The sequence below is a fragment of the Ornithorhynchus anatinus genome, chromosome 5 (genome assembly GCF_004115215.2).
Source record: "Ornithorhynchus anatinus isolate Pmale09 chromosome 5, mOrnAna1.pri.v4, whole genome shotgun sequence".
NCBI classification, from domain to species: Eukaryota; Metazoa; Chordata; class Mammalia; order Monotremata; family Ornithorhynchidae; genus Ornithorhynchus; species Ornithorhynchus anatinus.
Window position 1 is genome coordinate 75029524 of NC_041732.1, and position 19560 is coordinate 75049083.

Here is a 19560-nt window from a genome sequence, read left to right on the forward strand (position 1 = left end):
GCCTGTCTGCTGGGGAACCTTAGGCAAGTCACTTCACTTCCCTGTGTCTCAATTACCTCATCTTTAAAATGGGGATCCAGACAGTGAGCCCTCTGTGGGACAGGTACTGTGTCCAACTTAATAAACTTATATCCACCCCAGCGTTTAGTCAAGTGCCTGGTGCATAGTAAGCGCTTAACAAATACCGTAGTTATTATTACTATTATTATTTAGGGTCCTGAGACCCCCTGGGAAGGAACATACCGTGTGCAATGAGGGAGGAGGTGGTTGTCTGGGGGAGGTGAGGGAACAGGACATTGTAAAGAGCACGAGAGAAGTTTCATGGGAAGGACCCACTCAGAGCCAGCGCAGCCAAGGCGACCCACAGCTGGGCACGGAGGCCGGGCCACGTCCCCTGTGCCTCCACCTGGCAAAGGGCTGCCTCATTAGACCCTGCAGCCTTCACTACCCGCATCAGCACAATGGCTCAGTGGAAAGACCCTGGGCCTAGAGGCCAGAGGACCCAGGCTTTAACCCCAGCTCTGCCACTATAGAAGCGGCGTGGCTCAGTGGAAAGAGCACCGGCTTTGGAGTCAGAGGTCATGGGTTCGTATCCCGACTCTGCCACTTGTCAGCTGTGTGACTGTGGGCAAGTCACTTCACTTCTCTGGGCCTCAGTTACCTCATCTGTAAAATGGGGATTAAGACTGGGAGCCCCACGTGGGACAACTTGATTCCCCTGTGTCTACCCCAGCGCTTAGAACAGTGCTCTGCACATAGTAAGCGCTTAACAAATACCAAATACCACTTACCTACGTGGCCTTGGGCAAATCACTTTACTAACCTGTACTTCAGTTTTCTTATCTGAAAAATGGAGATTCGAAGCCTGTTTTCCCTACTACTAAGGCTGTGAATTCCACGTGGCACAGGGACCGAATCCGAACCGATTATCTCGTATCTTTCCCAGCACTTAACTAATACCACGATTATTATAATTGTTAGCCAACTGTTTTCCAGAACTCCTGCTGGGCCTGACCCCTTCAAGGGGAGGACTAGATGTTTTTGGGGGCAGAAATCTTCCCCTCTGTTGGCACAGCCCCTGCAGGTACTGTCCCGTTGGCAGAACTGGGACTCGAACCCGGGTCTCCTGACACCGGGATCCGGGCTCTTTCCCACTGGTCTGGCGGCAGCTTAAAATGCTCAGCATCCGGCGGGACCACACCTCCCGCTCCGAGTTTATTTTGGGGGTAAAGATTCAAGTGGTTCTAGGGCCCGGCAGGATGAGAGCAGGAGGCGGCACCGGAGAAGGCTGACCCGGCCCCACGCAGCGGTCCGGGGCTCGAGGTCCCTACTTGGCCGGGCTCCTTCTCGCCGGCCTGTGGTTGGCCGAGGTGATTTCTGTCTGGTGGAGCGGGGGGACTTTGACGCCTTTCTGTTTCAGCATCTGGTGAAACTCCACTCGCTCGTTAATCAGTCGCTGGAATTCAAACACAGGCTGGGAGCCGCGTCACGCGAGCGAGTTCACCGGGAGGCCTTCCCCCACCTCAGCCCCACTCCCGTCGCTTCCCCCACCCCACGTCATCCCTAAATCACCGGCCGCTCTCAGACCACCTCACAGGAAGGAGACCATCCACGGCTGAGGTCCATCCTAAATCCCTCTTGCCGTGGCTGGAGCCTAATTCTTCATGGAGACCCAAGACTACCATTCTTCTACACGGATATGGGACTTCCGTTAGAATTATGATGATATTTATTAAATACTTATTATGGGCCCAGTGCTTATTATGCTATGCACTGGGGCAGAGACAAGACAATTTGATCGGTTAGAGTCCGATCCTACCTGGGGCTCGCGGTCTAAGAGGGAGGGAGAACATGTATTTGATCCCCATTTTACAGATGAAGGAACCGAGGCACAGAAAAGTTCCATTACTTGTTCAAAGTCATACAGCCGGCGGTCTCCCCCGTAGTGTGTAAGCTCCTTGTGGGCAGGGGTGGTATCTACCTACTCTATTGTATTGTACTCTCCCAAGTGCTTAGTACAGTGCTCTGCGCACAGTAAGCTCTCAATAGAGAAGCACCGTGGCTTAGTGGAAAGAGAACAGGCTTGGGAGTCAGAAGTCGTGGGTTCTAATGTCGGCTCTGTCTATTGTCAGCTGTGAGACTTTGGGCAAGTTACTTCTCTGTGCCTCGGTTATAATAATGTTGGTGTTTGTTAAGCGCTTACTATGTGCAGAGCACTGTTCTAAGCGCTGGGGTAGACACAGGGGAATCAGGTTGTCCCACGTGGGGCTCACAGTCTTAACCCCCATTTTACAGATGCAGTAACTGAGGCACAGAGAAGTTAAGTGACTTGCCCACAGTCCCACAGCTGACAAGTGGCGGAGCCTGGATTCGAACCCATGACCTCTGCTCCAAAGCCCGTGCTCTTTCCACTGAGCCACGCTGCTTCTCATCTGTAAAAGGGGTTACCTCATCTGTAAAAGGGGGATTAAGACTGTGAGCCCACCTAGGACAAGCTGATAACCCGTATCTCCCCCAGTGCTTAGAACGGTGCTCGGCACATAGTAAGCTTTTGACAAATGCCATCATTAACTAATTAATAGCATTGGTCGAGGTGGCAATGGCGAGATGAGAACCTAGCACTCCTGACTCCCTGTCCTATGTTCTTTCCACTAGACCACACTGTCTTCAAGGCTGTGCCTTGGGTGCCCGGCCCCATGCCCTGTGCTGGGGTTGGAAAGAACCAGGCTCTGAAGTTTTCCTGGATATCCTGGGGCAATGGAGACTTTCATCACCTCTCCACCCCCAGCTACAACATCGTCAACCAGCACCAAGCTCCCCGAGGGGCCGGGCCGGGATTGCAAAATTGAACTAGATCTGGTCTCTGCTCTCAACGGCAGGTGTAGGAAAGGGGGTCAGAGAGACAGCCACTGAGAGTTTTACTCATGGCCTCACTTGGACTGAAGCTCATTTGACCGCCGGCCCAAAGAACTCCTGGAATCCAGCTCCTAAAGGGAGAGAGTCTGCTACTTGTTATTATTAATAATAATAATGGTATTTGTTAAGTTCTTACTATTTGCCAAGCACTATTCTAAGGTCTGGGGCAGATACAATGTAATCGGGTTGTCCCACGTGGGGCTCACAGTCTTCGTCCCCATTTTACAGATGAGGTAACTGAGGCACGGAGACGTTAAGTGGCTTGCCCCAGGTCACACAGCAGACAAGTGGTGGAGCAGGGATTAGAACCCACGTCCTCTGACTCCCAAGGCCATGCTTTTTCCACTAAGCCAAGCTGTTTCTCTATCCTAGTTTCTCCTCTTGCTTCCACTGTGGCTAAATCCTTTCTGTCTCTGCCTGTTCCTTGAGCAGGAAATCTGTGCTTTGATTCTTTTGTACTCTCCTAGGTGCTTAGTACTGTAAGTGCCAAGTACTTAGTACTCAGGACTGTAAGTTTCTCGTGTACAAGGAAGATGTCTACCAATGCTGCCGTATTCAACTTGCCCAGGTGCTCTGCACACAATAAGTATTCAATACACACCATCGATCGAATGACTGATAGATATTGTGCTCTGCAGTAAGAAGGGGCAGTAAATCCCACCTATGGATGGATTGTTTGAGGGGCCAGTAACCCACCTGCAAGGCATCCAGGATGTCACTGTCACTGATCTCCGAGTTTGGGGACTTGATTCCCGCTGTGCTGAATGTGGCTTGGATGATCCTGTTTCTTAGCCTTTCGAGCTGTGCACAAAAGAGAAGCCAGAAGTGGTATTGATTTCAAGAGCCCAGAGGAGATAATGAAAAGGATGAAGTGGGACCCCCCTCCCTTTCTGAAGGGAGAGTGGGGTGGGGGGTGTGTGTAGGATAGCCCATCCCTGACCGTGATGTTAGGCATCCAGGGAAGTCATTTACACGGTGCCCTTGCAAGCATCCTGGTTACTGCTGTCAGAGTCTTAGGCTGGACATCCCCTGGGGCCGATTCAGAAAGAATGGGTCCCTGGAAGGTGTCAGGGACGGAGTGGTGAAATCGAGTCTTGCTTGTTGGTCCGTGCGAGGCCAGTGGAGGGAGAGTCAAGGATGGAGAGGGGAGAGTTAGGGGTGGTGGTCGGTCCATGCTGGGTCACTGGAGGAAGAGTCAGGGATGGAGAGGGGAGAGCCAGGGAGTTGGACGTTTCACCTCTAACCTCTAACCCCTAATATTATATTTTCGGTGGTTGACAGTGGGCACTTGGGGGCAGCCATACCCAGGAGGAGAGTGGAGTTTGGCTGTGAGCTCATCCCTGGGGATGTCGCTGCCTGCTGCATGGCTAAGCCCACTGCTCTTGTTTTGTGAACTGGGCGGCCTTAACCAGAATTTTCAATACTAATGGTGTTTATTTTAATGCCTGTCTCCCCTTCTTGACTGTAAGCTCCTTGTGGACAGGGAATGTGTCTACCAACTCTGTTGTAATAATAATAACTGTGGTTTTTGTTAAGTGCTTACAGGGTGCCAGGCTCTGTACTAAGCACTGGGGAGGTTACAAGCAAACCGGGTTGGACACAGTTCCTGTCCCATGAGGCTTACAATCTCAATCCTCACATTACAGATGAGGTAACTGAGGCACAGAGGAGTGAAATGACTTGCCCAAGATCACACAGCAGACAGGTGGCAGAGCCAGGATGAAAACACAGGTCCTTTTGAGTCCCAGGCCCACGCTTTTTCCACGAGGCCAGACTGCTTCAATTTCTAGTGTACTCTCCCACGTGCTTAGTACAGTGCTCTGCACACAATAAGTGCTCAATAAATACCGTTGATTGTTTGAGCAGCACACACTGTGTGCCAGGGCATAGAGTCAGGATCATCAGATTAGACACAGTCCCTATCCCATGCAGGGGTCACAGTTTAAGAGGGAGGAAGAAGAAGTGTCTTATCCCTATTTTAGAATTGAGCAAAGTAGATCCAGGGAGGTTGTGCCTTGTCCAGGATCACCCAGACCCAGGTCTCCTGACACCCCCGTCTCATTCCACTAGGCCACCCCCACAGCCTCAGAAATGACCACCGAGGTCTTGATTATCCTGGAGGATTGGGCAGCCTTGGCCACACACCGACCATGAGCTTGGGAGGGAGGCGGTTTACCCTGGAATGGGTCACCTCCTGGATGACCCTGGACTGCTGCTCTGAGCGCCGCATGACCTCGTTCTGGCTCTGGAGCTCAGCCTGACACCGCTGCTGCCTTTCAAGATGGTTCCTGCCCGCAGTCACCTCCCCCTCGAGCCAGCTCAGCCTGCCACCAAACTCCCCGATCTGCTCGATCCTCTTCCCCAGCTCGGATTCCAGGTCACACACATGCTGGGAGAGAAGCCAACAAACAGATCAGGCCCGGAGAGGGGGGAGGCTGAGGAGGGCCCCTCACGGTGGGTGCGGAAGCTGGGGGGGGGTCCCTTGTGGCAGGACCCCTCCTGGGCCCTGCCGCCTGTCTCTCGGCCCTTCTTGGCCCTCTCCCCATGGGGAGGCTCGAAGAGGAAGCTGAAGGAGGCCCCCTGCTCTGGAGAACTGGCTCCTCCCTGTTCTCAGGGGTGAAATGGCAGCTATCCTGGCGGGACGTTCACCCTGACCAGCCTGGGCTGGAGGCCAGGGTTTCATTCTATTTGGAAGAAGGGGAACAGAGGCCAAACAGAGGTAAATGGACTCAGCACCACCCAGCTGGTTTGGAGCAGAATCCTTCTCTCCCGACCCCTCGCCTCCCACTGTTACCCTTCAACCTCGCCCCACTCACAGGCCCCAGGAATTGTAATTTTGAGGGGGGCGGCCCTGGCCTCTCTTTACAGCTCTCACCCGGATGGGGTTTCTTGCCTTCTTCTGGGGCCTGGGGTTGGGCCAGGTGGGAGAGCCATAGCCTTTGTTCAGTGGGGATGGGGCCCTCGAAGGTGACGATCGGGGCGGAGGGCTCAAGAGGCGTGACACTGAGTGGGGGAGGATGTCAGAGGGCAGACGGGTGACAGTTACCTGTCGGAGAGCAAAGTTGTCTTTCTCAATCGCTCCCATCATTTCCTCGAGTTTCCGCTCTTCCCGGAGGCAGGAGAACTAGAAGGAGAAGGGGAGCTTCTGGTCAACCACCTGGCCCCCTTTCTGGGGCCTGGAGATTCAATCGACCAATCAGTCAGTGGTATTTACAAGCATCTCCTGAGTCAGAGCAGTGTACTGAGCAACTACTGGATACACTAAGTACCTGGGAGAGGTCTATAGAGGTGAGAGACACATTCGCTGACCTCACTTTAATGGGGGAGGGTGGCAGCCCCAAAGATATTCAGGATTGGGGGAAAGATGGATAGGCTAGTAAGTAAGTGCTTAAATACCACGTTCACTTGCATAATCATCTCCATAGCATACATCCCTCCGTCCTCCTCTCCAATAGTTAAGGAAATAGAAGATTAGTTTTATAAGCAGTGATAGGAAGAGGAACAGGGTAAGAGCAGGCTTGAGGAGATGGCACATTCTAGGGTAGGAAAAGGAAAAGGAAAAAGAGGAATGGGTCGAACCGTAATTCACTGAGGGTCTTTGCGCTTACCTTTCTCTTCCTTCTCCTTTACTTTCCTCTCCCCTTTTCCTTTCTCCTCTTTTCTTTCCATTCCCGCTTGACTTAGTTCCCCATACCCCCCTCCTTTGTTTTGGTTACCAAAAATACGCAAAATAGCAGAGTAATTATGTGAGTGAATTCGGGAGAATTCGGAAGAATATGACCCTCGATAGACTTGAGAGGGCTGCGGGTGGTTGTGAGCGCAAGGGCTGAGGTAGTGGCTGGGAGGATTGGACCCACCCAGCCTAGGAAGGGCAGAGATCCCCCAGTTTGAAAGGGGAGGGAGCCGCAGGGAGGGGGAGAGTTGTGAGCAAAGGGCCCGAGACCAGAGAGTTAAGAAACAGGGAACGTGTCTACCTACTCTGTCGTACTCTACCAAGCGCTTAGTACAGTGCTCTTGCAGAGTAAGTGTTCAATAAATACGATTGATTGATTGATTGAATGATTGAGGCCCAGTGAAAGGTGACCCCGGGGACGAGGGGGGAAGGTTAGCACAGGTAGCAGGTGAAGAGGGCAGATACATAAAATGAGGAGAGCTGAGGCGATCGGTCAGGATTTTTTGTTCCATGTGAAGGGAAATCGTGGTGGAGGGACATGTGGGGATTTGTTAAGGCTGTGGGGGACTATAGAGGGAGGGAGAATAGAAGGGGCCATGTGGGCCTTTGGGGGAGGGGAGAGTGTGAGGATTCCAAGGCACTAGGGGGCTTGCGGAGACTGCTGGGGTTGGTACCTTGGTGGACATTGCTTGCAGCTGGTTTTGTCGCTCTCGAAGTTCCTTCCGCAGCTTCTCTTGCTCCACTTCCGCCTTGCACAGCTGGGATTTCTGGAAGTCCACCTGCCTCTGCAGTGACGAGATCACTCCTGCAAGAGGGGAAAAGTCAGTCCAGCAGTCCGACAGATGCAGGATCAGATATTTCTTTGAGATTTCAAAGATGGGGTAGGAAGAAGTGAGACTGGGGACTCAGGAACACCACCCCCCACCTCTCCTCTATCACCCCAACATCATCCTTGGCTTTCTTGTGGCCAAGAAGAACAGGGTGGGGTAACTTAACACAACAACTCCTCTTCCTTTTCCTCCTCCTCCCCCTCCTTCTTCTCCCCCTCTTCACCCCTTCCTTCTCCTCCTACCCCCATTTTCCCTTCTCTTCTCTTCTTTCTCTTCTTCCTCCTTCCTCCTCTCCTCTTCCTCCCCCCCCCCCAAGCATTTATTGAGAACTTACTCTGTTTACGCACACTGTAAGCACACAATAAATATGATTCATTCATTCAATCATATTTGAGCACTTACTGTGTGCAGAGCACTGTACTTAGTGCTTGGAAGAGTACAATACAACAGTAAACAGACACATTCCTTGCCCACAATGAACTCACAGTCTAGAGGAGGGGAGACAGACCTCAATACAAATAAATTATAGATATGTACATAAGTGCTGTGGGGCTGGGAGAGGGGAAGAACCTAGGGAGCAAGTCAGGGTGATGTGGAAGGGAGTAGGAGAAGAGGAAAGGGGGGCTTAGTCTCAGAAGGCCTCTTGGAGGAGGTGTGCCTTCAATGATACTTTGAAACAGGGGAAAGTAATTGTCTGATGGATTTGAGGAGGGAGGGTGTTTCAGGCTAGAGGCAGGACGTGGGTGACGGCTCGATGGAGAGATAGGTGAGATGGAGGCACAGTGAGAAGATCGGCATTAGAGGAGTGAAGTGTGCAGGCTGGGTTGTAGTAGGAGAGAAGCAAGATAAGGTAGGAGGGGGCATGGTGATGGAGTGCTTTAAAGCCAATGGTGAGGAGTTTTTGTTTGATGAGGAGGTGGATGGGCAAACACTGGAGTTTTCTGACGAGGGGGTGATGTGCTGAGCACTTCTGTAGAAAAACGATCTAGGCAGCAGAGTGAAGTATGGACTGGAGTGGGGAGAGACGGTAGGCTGGGAGATCAGCAAGGAGGCTGATGCAGTAATCTAGTCGAGATAGATTGATTGTATTAACGTGGAAGCACTTTGGATAGGAAAGGGTGGATTTTAGCAAGGTCGTGAAGGTGGGACCGACAGGATTTAGTGATGGATTGAATATGTGGGTTAAATGAGAGAGAGGAGTCCAGGATAACACCAAGGTTATGGGCTTGTGAGACAGGAAGGGTGGTGGTGTCATCTAAAGTGATGGAAAAATCAGGGGAAGGACAGGACAATCAACCAATAAATATGATTGTAGAACATTATATTGGGTGCTCACCCTGTGCAGAGCATTGTACTGTACACTTTGTGCTGACCATTGGATTGAGAATTTACTGTACTGTGAGCTCACTGTATGTAGAATACTGTAATGGATGCCTGTACAGAGTACTGTCCTGAGAGTTTACTGTGCAGAACAATGTCATGAATAACTATCGTAGCAGAGCACCGTACTGAGAACTTATTGAGTGCGGAGCACTGTAATGGATGTCTACTCTGTGAATAGCACTGCACTGGGCACTAGGGAACATTCAAAAGAAGTAAAGGATCCTTCCCTGTCCTCAAGGAGTTGACGCTCTATCAGGGAGTTGAATGAATGTGAATAGCCAAATGTACATTAAGTGAAAGTGTAAATTTATAAGTATGAATGCTAAACACTAAACAAACACTTCATTAAATTAATAAATAAAATACCCATGAATGTTAAGGTGGCCAACAGGGTGAGAGTCAACCAAGGCTACTTGGAGGAGGTAAGTTTTTAGAAAGGTCAAGGAGAGGAGGGATGTGATGTGGCAAAGCTGAAGACAGAATCTGATGCATGGAGAAAGGTGAGAGTAATGATTCAGAGCCCAAAGAGGAAAAGTTTAGTTTGGGAGGAGCAAAGAATGGAAACTGAGATGTAGCGGGCGAAGAGAGTGGAGAGATAAAGAGGGAGCCAGTAGGGGAGATCCTAGAAGTAACGGTCAGGAGTTTCTGCTTTGTGGGAGAAGAAATGGGGTGACATTTTGAGTTATTGAAGACAGAAGAAGGGAGTTCGGAATGGTGTTTTAGGAAGATGACAGCAGGGTGTAGCGCAGATTGGAGGGGGAGAGGCTGGAGGCAGGGAGGCCAGTGAGGAGGCTGATGCAATAGCCCAGGCCGAGGGCTTGGACCATGGTGGTGGATGTGAGGATGAAGGGAAAGGGGCAAATTTGTGAACAGATTTAGAGGAAGAAGACTGCGATATTTAGAAACGGACATAATGGGAGTACAGCGCCCTTTCCCTGGGGCTGTACTGGCTGCCACCTTGACATTCATCACTCAAGGGAATCAATCTGAGGAGCAGAGAGTTTTAAGGCAGTTTTGGCACCCTTCTACCCCCTCCCCCTCCCCTCGGCCCCAAAGACAGTGCCTCCACCAGCCCCGGCTCAGACCCAAATCTCAGACCAGCCCTCTGCTCAGCCTCAGTACCTGTGGCCACCGAGTACTCGTTCCTCAAGGAGTCCAGCACCTCCTGGAGTTCTTGGTTCACCTGCTCCGACTCCTGCAACTTGGCCAGCAGCTCTTCCTCTACTTCCTTGTACAGAAGAACTCCCTCTTCTGCTTCTGGTCCCATTTCCCCTACCGCTTTGTTCTCGCCCAACGGACCCTCTCTGCTGGTCTCTTCTTGCCTCGGGTCCTTCAGTTGGATCTCGGAATACTGTGGGTGAGGGCGGCGGGGCAGAGGTGAAAATGCAAACGCTATTTTTTTATGGTATTTGTTAAGCATTTACTTTGTGCCAGGCACTGTATTGAGTGCTGTGGGAGATGCGTGCTAATCAGGTTGGACTCAGTTCACGTCACACATGGGGCTCACAGTCTTGATCCCCATTTTACAGGTGAGGGAACAAAGGCCCAGAGAGGTTAAGTGACTTACCCAAGGTCAAGCAGCAGGCAAGTGGAGGAGCTGGGATTAGAACTCAGGCCCTTCTGATTCCCAGGCCCGTGCTCTTTCCCCTAAGCCACGCTGCTTCTCAATTGCTAGTACTGAGAGAGTGTTTTTTGCAGGGGAGAGCCACAGAATTAGAATACATCATCCACACCCTCAAGGCAATCTAGAGGGAGAGTCAGACACTTCAGTGAATTAGAGAAAGGAGAAAACAATAGAGTGTATGAGATAGTACCTAAATGCAATGGTGCAATGGTGCCGGTGAAGCAGAAAGGCTGAAATGGCTGAAGTGAAGCTGGGAAAGAGAAGGTGGGGAGATGAGAAATTCATCAGGGAGGGCTACCTGGAGATGCAGTTTCAGAAGGGCTTTGAAGATAAGGGAGAGCTGCAGTCTGGTGGATTTGAAGAGGGAGGAGAATCTACGCAGGAGGAAGGGTGCGAGTAAGAGTTCAGAGGCGGGAGAGAGAAGAACGAGGCATAGCGATAAGGTGAACTTGGGATGGAGAGAAGAGTACAAGCTGGGGTAAAGTGGGAAAAAGAGAGCTAGTAAATAAGAAAGAGTGAGTTGATGGAGTGCCTGGAAGCCAATGCTCAGGAGTTTCTACGTGATGAATAAATGTGCAGGTCCTGAAGGGTGCTGAGGTGGGAAGTCCTACCTCTGGGCTGGAACGCCCTCCCTCCTCATCTATGAAAGACAATTACTCTCCCCGCTTCCAAGTCTTACTGAAGGCACATCTCCTCTAAGAGGCCTTCCCTGACTAAACCCCACCTTTTTCTCTTCTCCCACTCCCTTCTGCATCACCCTGACCTGCTCCTTTGGTTCTTCCCCCATCCCAGCCCCACAGCATTTAGGTACATATCTGTCATTTAGTTATTTGTATTAATGTCTGTCTCCCACTCCCCTAGACTGTAAGCTCATTGTGGGCAGGGGCCGTGTCTGTTTATTTTTATATTGTACTCTCCCAGGAATTTAGTACAGCGCTCTGCGCACGGTAAGCCCTCAATAAATATGACTGAATGAATGAACGAATGATTAAGGGTGAGGAACAACCAGGAAGGTGGGGGGATAGGGAGGGTGTTAATCAGAGATTGCTCCCTGGAGGGGATGGTGTCTTAGAAGGGAGCTGACAATATTCCTTTGAGAGGGCAGGCTCAGCAGCACACCCCTAGGGCAGTGGCCGCTGCAGCTTGAGGTGAGCAAAAGAGGACTGGGTTTGCAATTCTGGGGCAAGTGACCTCTCCTGAGAGAAACTGCATCGTGGTTCACGGACAAGGGCCTCAATGACCCTGGAATTGGCCTGACTGTGACCACTGGGGCCTGTCCATTCGAGGCTTCAGTGGGGCAGAATCTCACAAGGCTGGTGGAGGAGAGAAGGAACTGGCGGGAGGGGGCCAGGAGACCGTGGTCAGGGGGGCCACTGACAGCACGAGGAAGTTCCAGGCATGCCCTGGTTGAATCTGTAGCATTATATTATGTTATGCCTGGGAGTCAGAGGGACACGCTGGCATAAAGGCTCTTTGCTGAAGTTGGGAAGCAGCGTGGCCTAGTGAATAGAGCATGGGCCTGGAAGTCAGAAAGCCATGGGTTTTAACTCCGGCTCTTTCACTTCTCTGCTGTGTGACCTTGGGTAAGTCACTTCACTTCTCTGTGTCTCAGTTGCGTCATCTTTAAAATGGGGATTAAGACTGTAAGCCCCATGTGGGACAGGGACTGTGTCCAACCTGATTAGTTTGTATCTACCCCAGCGCTTAGAACGGCGCCTGGCACATAGTAAGTGCTTAACAAATGCCATTAGCATTATTGGCAGAAACTGTATAGTTGCTGAGTATTTCTCCAGAGGGACCCCCCAAGCACCACTTCGATCCAAGAGGAGTTGCGCTTCCCACCCAGATCCCTGTGAACATGGGCACCGCTTCCGAGCCATGGAACTTGGCGGCATGATCTGAGGCGCAGGTGACTGGAAGCTCAAAATCAAACTACCAGATACAAAGGCATCCTGCCTGCAGAAACTGGTGGCCCGCCTAGCCACCGACCCTCCCTTCCACTCACCTGCCCCTGCCCCCCTCACCTCTCTTTCCAGCTGCTGCAGCTCCTCCTGCCCCTTCATCAAGCTCTCCGAGAGGGTGGCGATCTCCGTCTCCAGCGTCGCGTCCGGGGGCTGTTCCGAGAGGCTCAGCCGAGCCTTCAGGTCCTCCACCACCTCCTCCTTCAGCCCCTCGATGTGACTCCCCTGCCGCGGTTCCTCTCCAGGGACGCCCGGGCCGGGAACCGGGCTCAGTCGGGCTCCGAGATCAGCTGGCACGGGGATAGATTCCTCCTGCAAGGAGGGATGGGGAGAGACGGTGGGCCTGGATCACCCTGCTCTCACCCCACCAGCTTCTGTCCCCAGATGCCACGGCTCCGGATGGGTGTCGCCACGCTAGGTCTCCATGTGTCAATCAGCTGGCCCAGGTTGGCTTTTGGCTCCCAGAGCCTGACTCCACATGGGCAGCTTTGGCTCTGAAGAAATCAGCATGCTAATTTGGCAGCGGCAGGTTGGGGAGGAACCCCCTACGGAGGCTTATTTGCATGTCATTACTCAGAATGCTCCACTCAGTCACACCTATCTAACAGTCCGGCTGGAGGCTGGGCTGCGGTAGCAAATTGAAAATATTGGGTGTGCTAGGCGGGGAGACTCAGGAGCGGGTAAGCTTAATCGCTTCATCGTTCGCCCACAGCCGTGGCCTTTCGTGCCGGCCGAAGCCACCGTCGGCTTCAAGATGTCAGAGCACCGCCAACACCGTTCCTGGGTAAGCCCTGCGGCCCACCCAGCCCAGGACTCCGTCTCGGTCAGGGAGACCATCTTAGGTGGAAGAGCCGGGTGTCCGTGACGCACCCGGATCCCCAACCTTGAGACTCAGGGTGGACCATGGGTAGACACCCCCATCTGACTGACTCTTCTAATCACCATAAAAACATCCGGCATAAATTGAGAAGGGCTTATGGACCTAGAGCACAAAAGAAACCGGACTGGGCCAATTTGACGTCAAAAATATGAGCCAGCCTCCCAGGTCTGAAGTCACTCCGTTAGCGTCGCGGTCAGGTGCTGCCTCCTCACCGGAGCACGGCTGGTTCGGAGGGAAAAGGTTGGAACCTGAGGTGGCCGGGAAGGGGTCAGACGGCTGCCGGGGGCCACCTGTGGAAGCCCTCCTTGGGGGAGCAGCTGCAGCTGGGCCTTGGCCTCCTCACCCCTGTCCCCGTCCCAGAGGCTTGCCCCACGGTGCTAGGTTTGAGAAGGCAGCGGGCCGGACGGGGAGGAGCGGTGTATGCCACTGACCTCTTGCTTGGAGCTGAGTTTTCTCTGTGTTTGAAGTTGCCGGTCCAGCTTCTCCACCTCCTCCCTGAGCACCTGGATGACATCATCCTTGCGCTGGCACTCCATCTCCACTTTGGACAGACGATTGATCTCCTCCCCCAGCATCAGCATGCAGCGCTCCTGCGGAGAGGGAGGGCCTGGGGCGCGTGTGTGTTTGCGTGCGAGCACGCGTGTGTCTGTCGGTCCGGGGTGTGGGTTCGTCTGGGGTTTCCCATCCCACTCCGCCCGGCGGAAACCCCCCTGGGGTTTCCACCCACCCACCCTTCCATCAGTGGTATCTATTGAACACATACTGGGGCCAGACTGAGGTACTGGGTACCGATTATGTGGAGAGCACTGTGCTGGGTGCCTACAGGATGCAGAGCACTGAACTGAACACTTGAGAGAGTACGCCAGAAGAAAGACATGCATAGCCTCTGCCCTCAAGGAACTTCCAATCTACTGGGGAAGACGGGGGGTTGACCAAGAGTGGAAAAAGGAGAACCAACCAAAATATAATGAGGAGTAGCACAGATCTATCAGGATAAAATGCAGATTGTACAATGACTACCTACTCTACTCTATTGTATTCTCCCAAGTGCTTAGCTCAGTGCTTGGCACACGGTGAGCACTCACTGAATATCATTGATGGATTGATTAAATGATTGACTGGGTGCTGGGCATGCTGAATCCCCAGGATGGGTCAGGATGGAGCAAAACTAGGGCTTGGAAGCTCCATAGGTTCCAGAGGAAACTTGAGAGACCTTTGGCTCAGGAAGCTGGGTGGCCTAATGGAAAGAACTGGGGCTAACCCCAGCCATATCACTGTCTTGTTGCATGAACTTGGGCAAATCATCTCACTTCTCTAAAACGGGGATAGAGTATCTCTTCTCCTTCCCTCTTAGCTAAGTAATAACTATGAAAAATTGCAGAAATAAAGACCAGAATGGATCACCTGGTGGGACTGGCTAGTACTAGCACTCCAGATCACTTGCACTGATCGATTGATTCTGGTCATATATAATAATAACAATAATAGTAATTATGGCATTTGTTAAGCACTTACTAGGTGCCAAGCGCTGTTCTAAGCGTTGGAGTATATACGAGATAATGTAAATACAACATAATCAGGTTGTCCCATATGGGGCTCACAGTCTCAATCCCCATTTTACAGATGAGGTAAGTGAAGTGACTTGCCCAAGATCACACAGCTGACAAGTGGCGGAGGCAGGATTAGAACCCACGACCTCTGACTCCAAGCCGGTACTCTTGTCATTAGACTATGCTGCTTCTCTTATCTGTTTTATGCTTTGAGAAAGGCAACACCCACTGTCACGTTTATCTCAGGCAAACAACGTGCAAGCAAGCAACTGCCATCGCTTAAGTAATCGAAGATCATTTGCTAGAACGGACAGAACCTCCGTCATGACTGGGTAATATACGAATCAAAAGGACTGACCTGAAGCTACTGTGGATGGAGCTGGACCAGCTGGAAACCGGAGCAGCCCCCCGACCCCTTCAGACCTCATCCCTTGGGCAGAGGAAACCTCGTGTAGACGGGCAGCCGTCGGCTCACCTTTTCGTGGATCACCGCGACGTACCAGGGGATCTTGTGGCCGGGAGGCTGGATGGCCAGACTCTGGGTGCTGGATCCCTGGACGGCGGCCTGGACCCTCTCCACCTCCGAGAAGCTCCTCCATCCGCGAATCTCACCGGCGCTCTGGCTGAACGAGACCGTCCCCTCTGCCCGGGGGCCGGGGAGCGGGTCAGGCAGGGCAACTTGAACCCTGGCCCTGCCCCTCCCTGTAAAGCTCACGGTCTTGGGCCGGGACTGGCCGGGGGAGAGAGGCGGGGAGGGCAGACATGTAGAAAACCCAATTAACTTACCAACAACAGATTCATTCATTCATTCATTCAACTGTATTTACTGAACACTTACTGTGTGCAGGGCACTGTATTAAGCTCTTGGGAGAGTACAATATAACAGTAAGCAGACACATTCCCTGCCCACAATGTGTTTACAGACTAGAGGGGGTAAATCAAATCAAATCAAATCAAAGTCCAATAGGTGCCTTAAAAAATATAAAAACAGAGAGGATAAATGGGTGGATAACAGTACTTGTAGGGGCCAGTCATTCATTCAGCAGGATTTATTGAGTGCCTCTTGGGTATACAGCCCTGTATTGAGTGTCTCCCGAGTGCAGAGTACTGTACTGGGTGCCTACTCTATGCAGAGATCTGTACTAGACACCTACTGTGTACATGGCACTGTTGGGTGAGTACAGTGTGCAGAGCACTGTACTGAGTACCTACTATGTTCAGAGCGATGTATTAAACCTACTTTGTGCAGAGAAGTAGTAGTCATAGTAACAGTAAAAGGCACTTAGTGCGAGACACTCTATAAAACTCTGGAAAATAATAATTATAGTAATAATGATATTTGTTAAGTGCTTACGCGTGTCACGCCCTGGACTAAGCGCAGGCGTGGAGACAAGCAAATTGGATTGAATGCAGACCCTGTCCCACATAGGACTCACGGTCTCAATCCCCAATTTACAAATGAGGGAACTGAGGCCCAGAGAGGTGAAGTGACTTGCCCCAGGTCACACAGCAGACAAGTGGTGGAGTCAGGATTGAAACCCACGTTCTTTTGACTCCCAGGTCTGTGCTTTTTCCACTAAGCCAAGCTGCTTCTCTTGGATGAGGTATAGACACGCAGAGCACTGTACTGAGTGGCTGGGGAAACGTAGAAGGGTGAATTTTTAGACAGTCACCTGTTAAATAATCTGGGATGAAAAGGGATCGGAAGGATTTGGCCAGAGGCACAGAGTAAAAGATGGAGGCTATAAAAGCAAAGCAATTAAAAAAAAACCGGACAACAATTAGACTCCCAGGAATTCACCGTTCAGAAAGGTCAACACCACCACTACCATCACCATCCTGGTGGCCTCTGCCCTTTCCTGTGGATGTTGGTGGAAGTGATACTTACTGAGCACCCACCGGTTGCACTGCACCGTACTAAGCGCTTGGAAAAGCTCAAGATATATACCCTGCCCACAAGGAGCTTCCGTTCTAACATGAGAGACTTGTAAGATCACTATGGACAGGTAATGTGTCTGCTAATTCTGTTGTATTGAACACACCCAGGCATTTGGTACAGTGCCCTGGACATAGTAAACACTCAATAAATATCTTCGATTGACTGGTTAATAGTAGAGACGGTCGAAAAATATGCATCATTTAGCCAGGAGCTAAGCCTTCATGTGGCTCCTTAGTGCCCTACTCTAGGGTTTGCTCAGGGGAGCCCTAGAGGATCAATTGCTGGAGAAGAAATGAGCCACCCAGATGGTTGGAACATCTTTTAAACGGGAGGGAAAACCTGATTCTTGGTTTCAGGCGAGTTTTTTTATCTCCTCCCCTCCCTCTGACTCCTGAATCACCTTTGTTTCATAAAGAGCTCACCTTCTCGCCCTGCCTCTCTTTTGTAAAAGCAGCGTGGCCTGGTGGAACAACCCCGGACTTGAGAGTCAGGGGAACTTTGCGTTCTCATCCCGGCTCTGCCATTTGCCTTTTGTGGGACCTTGGGCATGTCACTCCACTTTTCTGAGCCTCCGTTTCAGATGGGATTCAATATTTATTCTCCCTCCTCTGAATGTAAGCTCAATGTGGGACAGGGACAGTGTCTGACCTGATTGTCTTCTATCTACCTCAGTGCTTGGCACACAGAAAAAGCTTATCAAACACCGTAATTACTGTATCTGTTTGTCTTCTGATCCCACTGTATATTTCCAGGGCATGCCTGCCTATGCTCCCCATCAGACTATAAACTCCTTCAGGGCAGAGATTTCAGCCTTTGCTTTTATTGGAAGCTCCTAATTCAGTGCTCCATACATCGTGAGTCCAGTACAGAGGCTCATTACTAGACTTTGCTCTTTAGAGAGCTCCGCATACTGTCCTCCCTCAATAGAGCACTCTGCACACAGTAAAAAACATAATCCAGTGCTCTGCAAACTGTAGGTGTTCAGCACAATGCTCTGCACTTTGTAAGCACCCAGTAGAGAGCTCTATAAACAGAGAGTACTCAGTAGAGTCCATCGCTTGTGTTTAAACCCCAAGTAAGGTTCTCTGCACAAAGTATATGCTCAGTAAATATTGGTGATGGTGATGATGGTAGTGATGATGATGGCGATGGCAATGATAGTGAAGATGGTGACGATGAAGGTGATGCTATTTAATTTATTTGATGCTATTTGATTCTATTTAGTCGCCATTGTTTTTACGAGATGTTCTTCCCCTCGACTCTATTTATCGCCATCGTTCTCGTCTGTCCGTCTCCCCGGATTAGACCGTAAGCTCGTCAAACGGCAGGGACTGTCTCTATCTGTTGCCAACTTGTTCATTCCAAGCGCTTAGTACAGTGCTCGGCACATAGTAAGTGCTCAGTAAATGCTATTGAATGAATGAATTGAATGAATGCTAGTGATAGCAATGGTGATCATGATGGTTAGGATGGTGATCATGATCAAGATCATGATTACGGTAAAGCAGTGTGGCTCAGGAGAAAGAGCCGGGCTTGGGAGCCAGAGGTCATGGGTTCCAATCCCGGCTCTGCCTCTTGTCAGCTGTGTGACTGTGGGCAAGTCACTTCACTTCTCTGGGTCTCAGTTACCTCATCTGTAAAATGGGGATGAAGACTGTGAGCCTCATGTGGCACAACCTGATTACCCTGTATACCCCAGCGCTTAGAACAGTGCTCTGCACATAGTAAGTGCTCAACAAATACCAACAGTATTATTATTATTATTATTGTTAAAGGTGTTGCTTTGATAACGATGATGATGATGGAGGCAAAGGTGATGATGGTAATCATGATGGTGATGATGGTGATGCCAGTGATGATGGTGACGGTGATGTTGATGGTGATGGTGGGCATAATAATGAAGATGGTGATGATGATGGTGATGCTAATGAGGAGAATGATGATCATGAGGTTATGATGGTGATATTGGTGATCACGATGATGCTTGTGATGGTAATCGTGAGGATGATGGCGATGATCATGATGACGGTGATGTTGATGATGATGATGGTGATGATGATGGTGAGGACGGCGATCGTGATGGTGACGTTGATGATGATGGCGATGTAGTCTCCCATCCGAAGTGATGGGACATGCCAGAGAGTCCAACAGGAAGGCTTTAGGACCAGACGTGTGCAAAGGAAACGGGTGGTGGTGCCGGTAATTTCGCGGAAGCACTCACCTCCTCTCCTCCCTGACAGTCATGTTCTTGCCAGGACAGGCGGGAGCAGGGCCAGCTCCGAGTGGTACACAAGATTAATAATGCTTGCCTCATGGGGTGGCACTACGAGCAGTGGGGGCTGGTAGAGGGGGGAATGGGGTGCAAGGCAGATGTAGAGAGGCAGCAGTTAGAAATCTTAAAGCTTCCAGCCTCCGTCTGCATGGGACAGAAGCAGTGCCTGCGTAAACAGGGGCTTGGGAAGGAATGCAATAGCTCCGAAGTAAAGTCTGCAGTTCAACAGCCTCCTGGGAGAAAACTCTAAGTCCAGGGGTTCCAGTGCTCTTCTGCCTGTCACCATTACAGTACACTGCGTGTGCATACCTTGTACATTTTTCGACTTCTCTTCCACCTATCTGCAATTCATTTCACCGTCTGTCTTCTCCATTGCATCATTAGCTTCTTCAGGGCAGGCATTGTGTCAACTAACTCTACTGTTCTTTCCCAAGTGTTTAGTACAGTGCTTTGCACAAAGTAGGACTCAACAGCATAAGACAAGACAAGAGACTCACTTAAAGGCTACTGACTGACACATTGGATGGCTGGT

The 19560-nt window shown here is 51.0% G+C and overlaps 1 protein-coding gene across 5 annotated transcripts in view; it reads right to left on the minus strand.

The window, feature by feature from the left end:
* Nucleotides 1-1176: 1176 nt before the first annotated feature.
* CCDC27 (coiled-coil domain containing 27) overlaps nt 1177-19560 on the minus strand; it is a 31372-nt gene continuing 12988 nt past the window's right edge. For 2 of the 5 annotated variants that reach the window (XM_029066603.2, XM_039912092.1), the window contains exons 4-12: nt 15293-15459; nt 13699-13857; nt 12451-12699; nt 9925-10153; nt 7264-7394; nt 5963-6040; nt 5093-5305; nt 3613-3717; nt 1177-1474 (exon numbers count right to left, since the gene is read on the minus strand). In XM_029066603.2, coding sequence (XP_028922436.1) covers nt 1328-1474; nt 3613-3717; nt 5093-5305; nt 5963-6040; nt 7264-7394; nt 9925-10153; nt 12451-12699; nt 13699-13857; nt 15293-15459 — 1478 coding nt within the window. In that variant the 3' untranslated portion in view covers nt 1177-1327. The remainder of the gene's footprint in view (nt 1475-3612; nt 3718-5092; nt 5306-5962; nt 6041-7263; nt 7395-9924; nt 10154-12450; nt 12700-13698; nt 13858-15292; nt 15460-19560) is intronic. The other 3 variants (XM_029066605.2, XM_029066604.2, XM_029066606.2) reach the window with 3 other exon arrangements.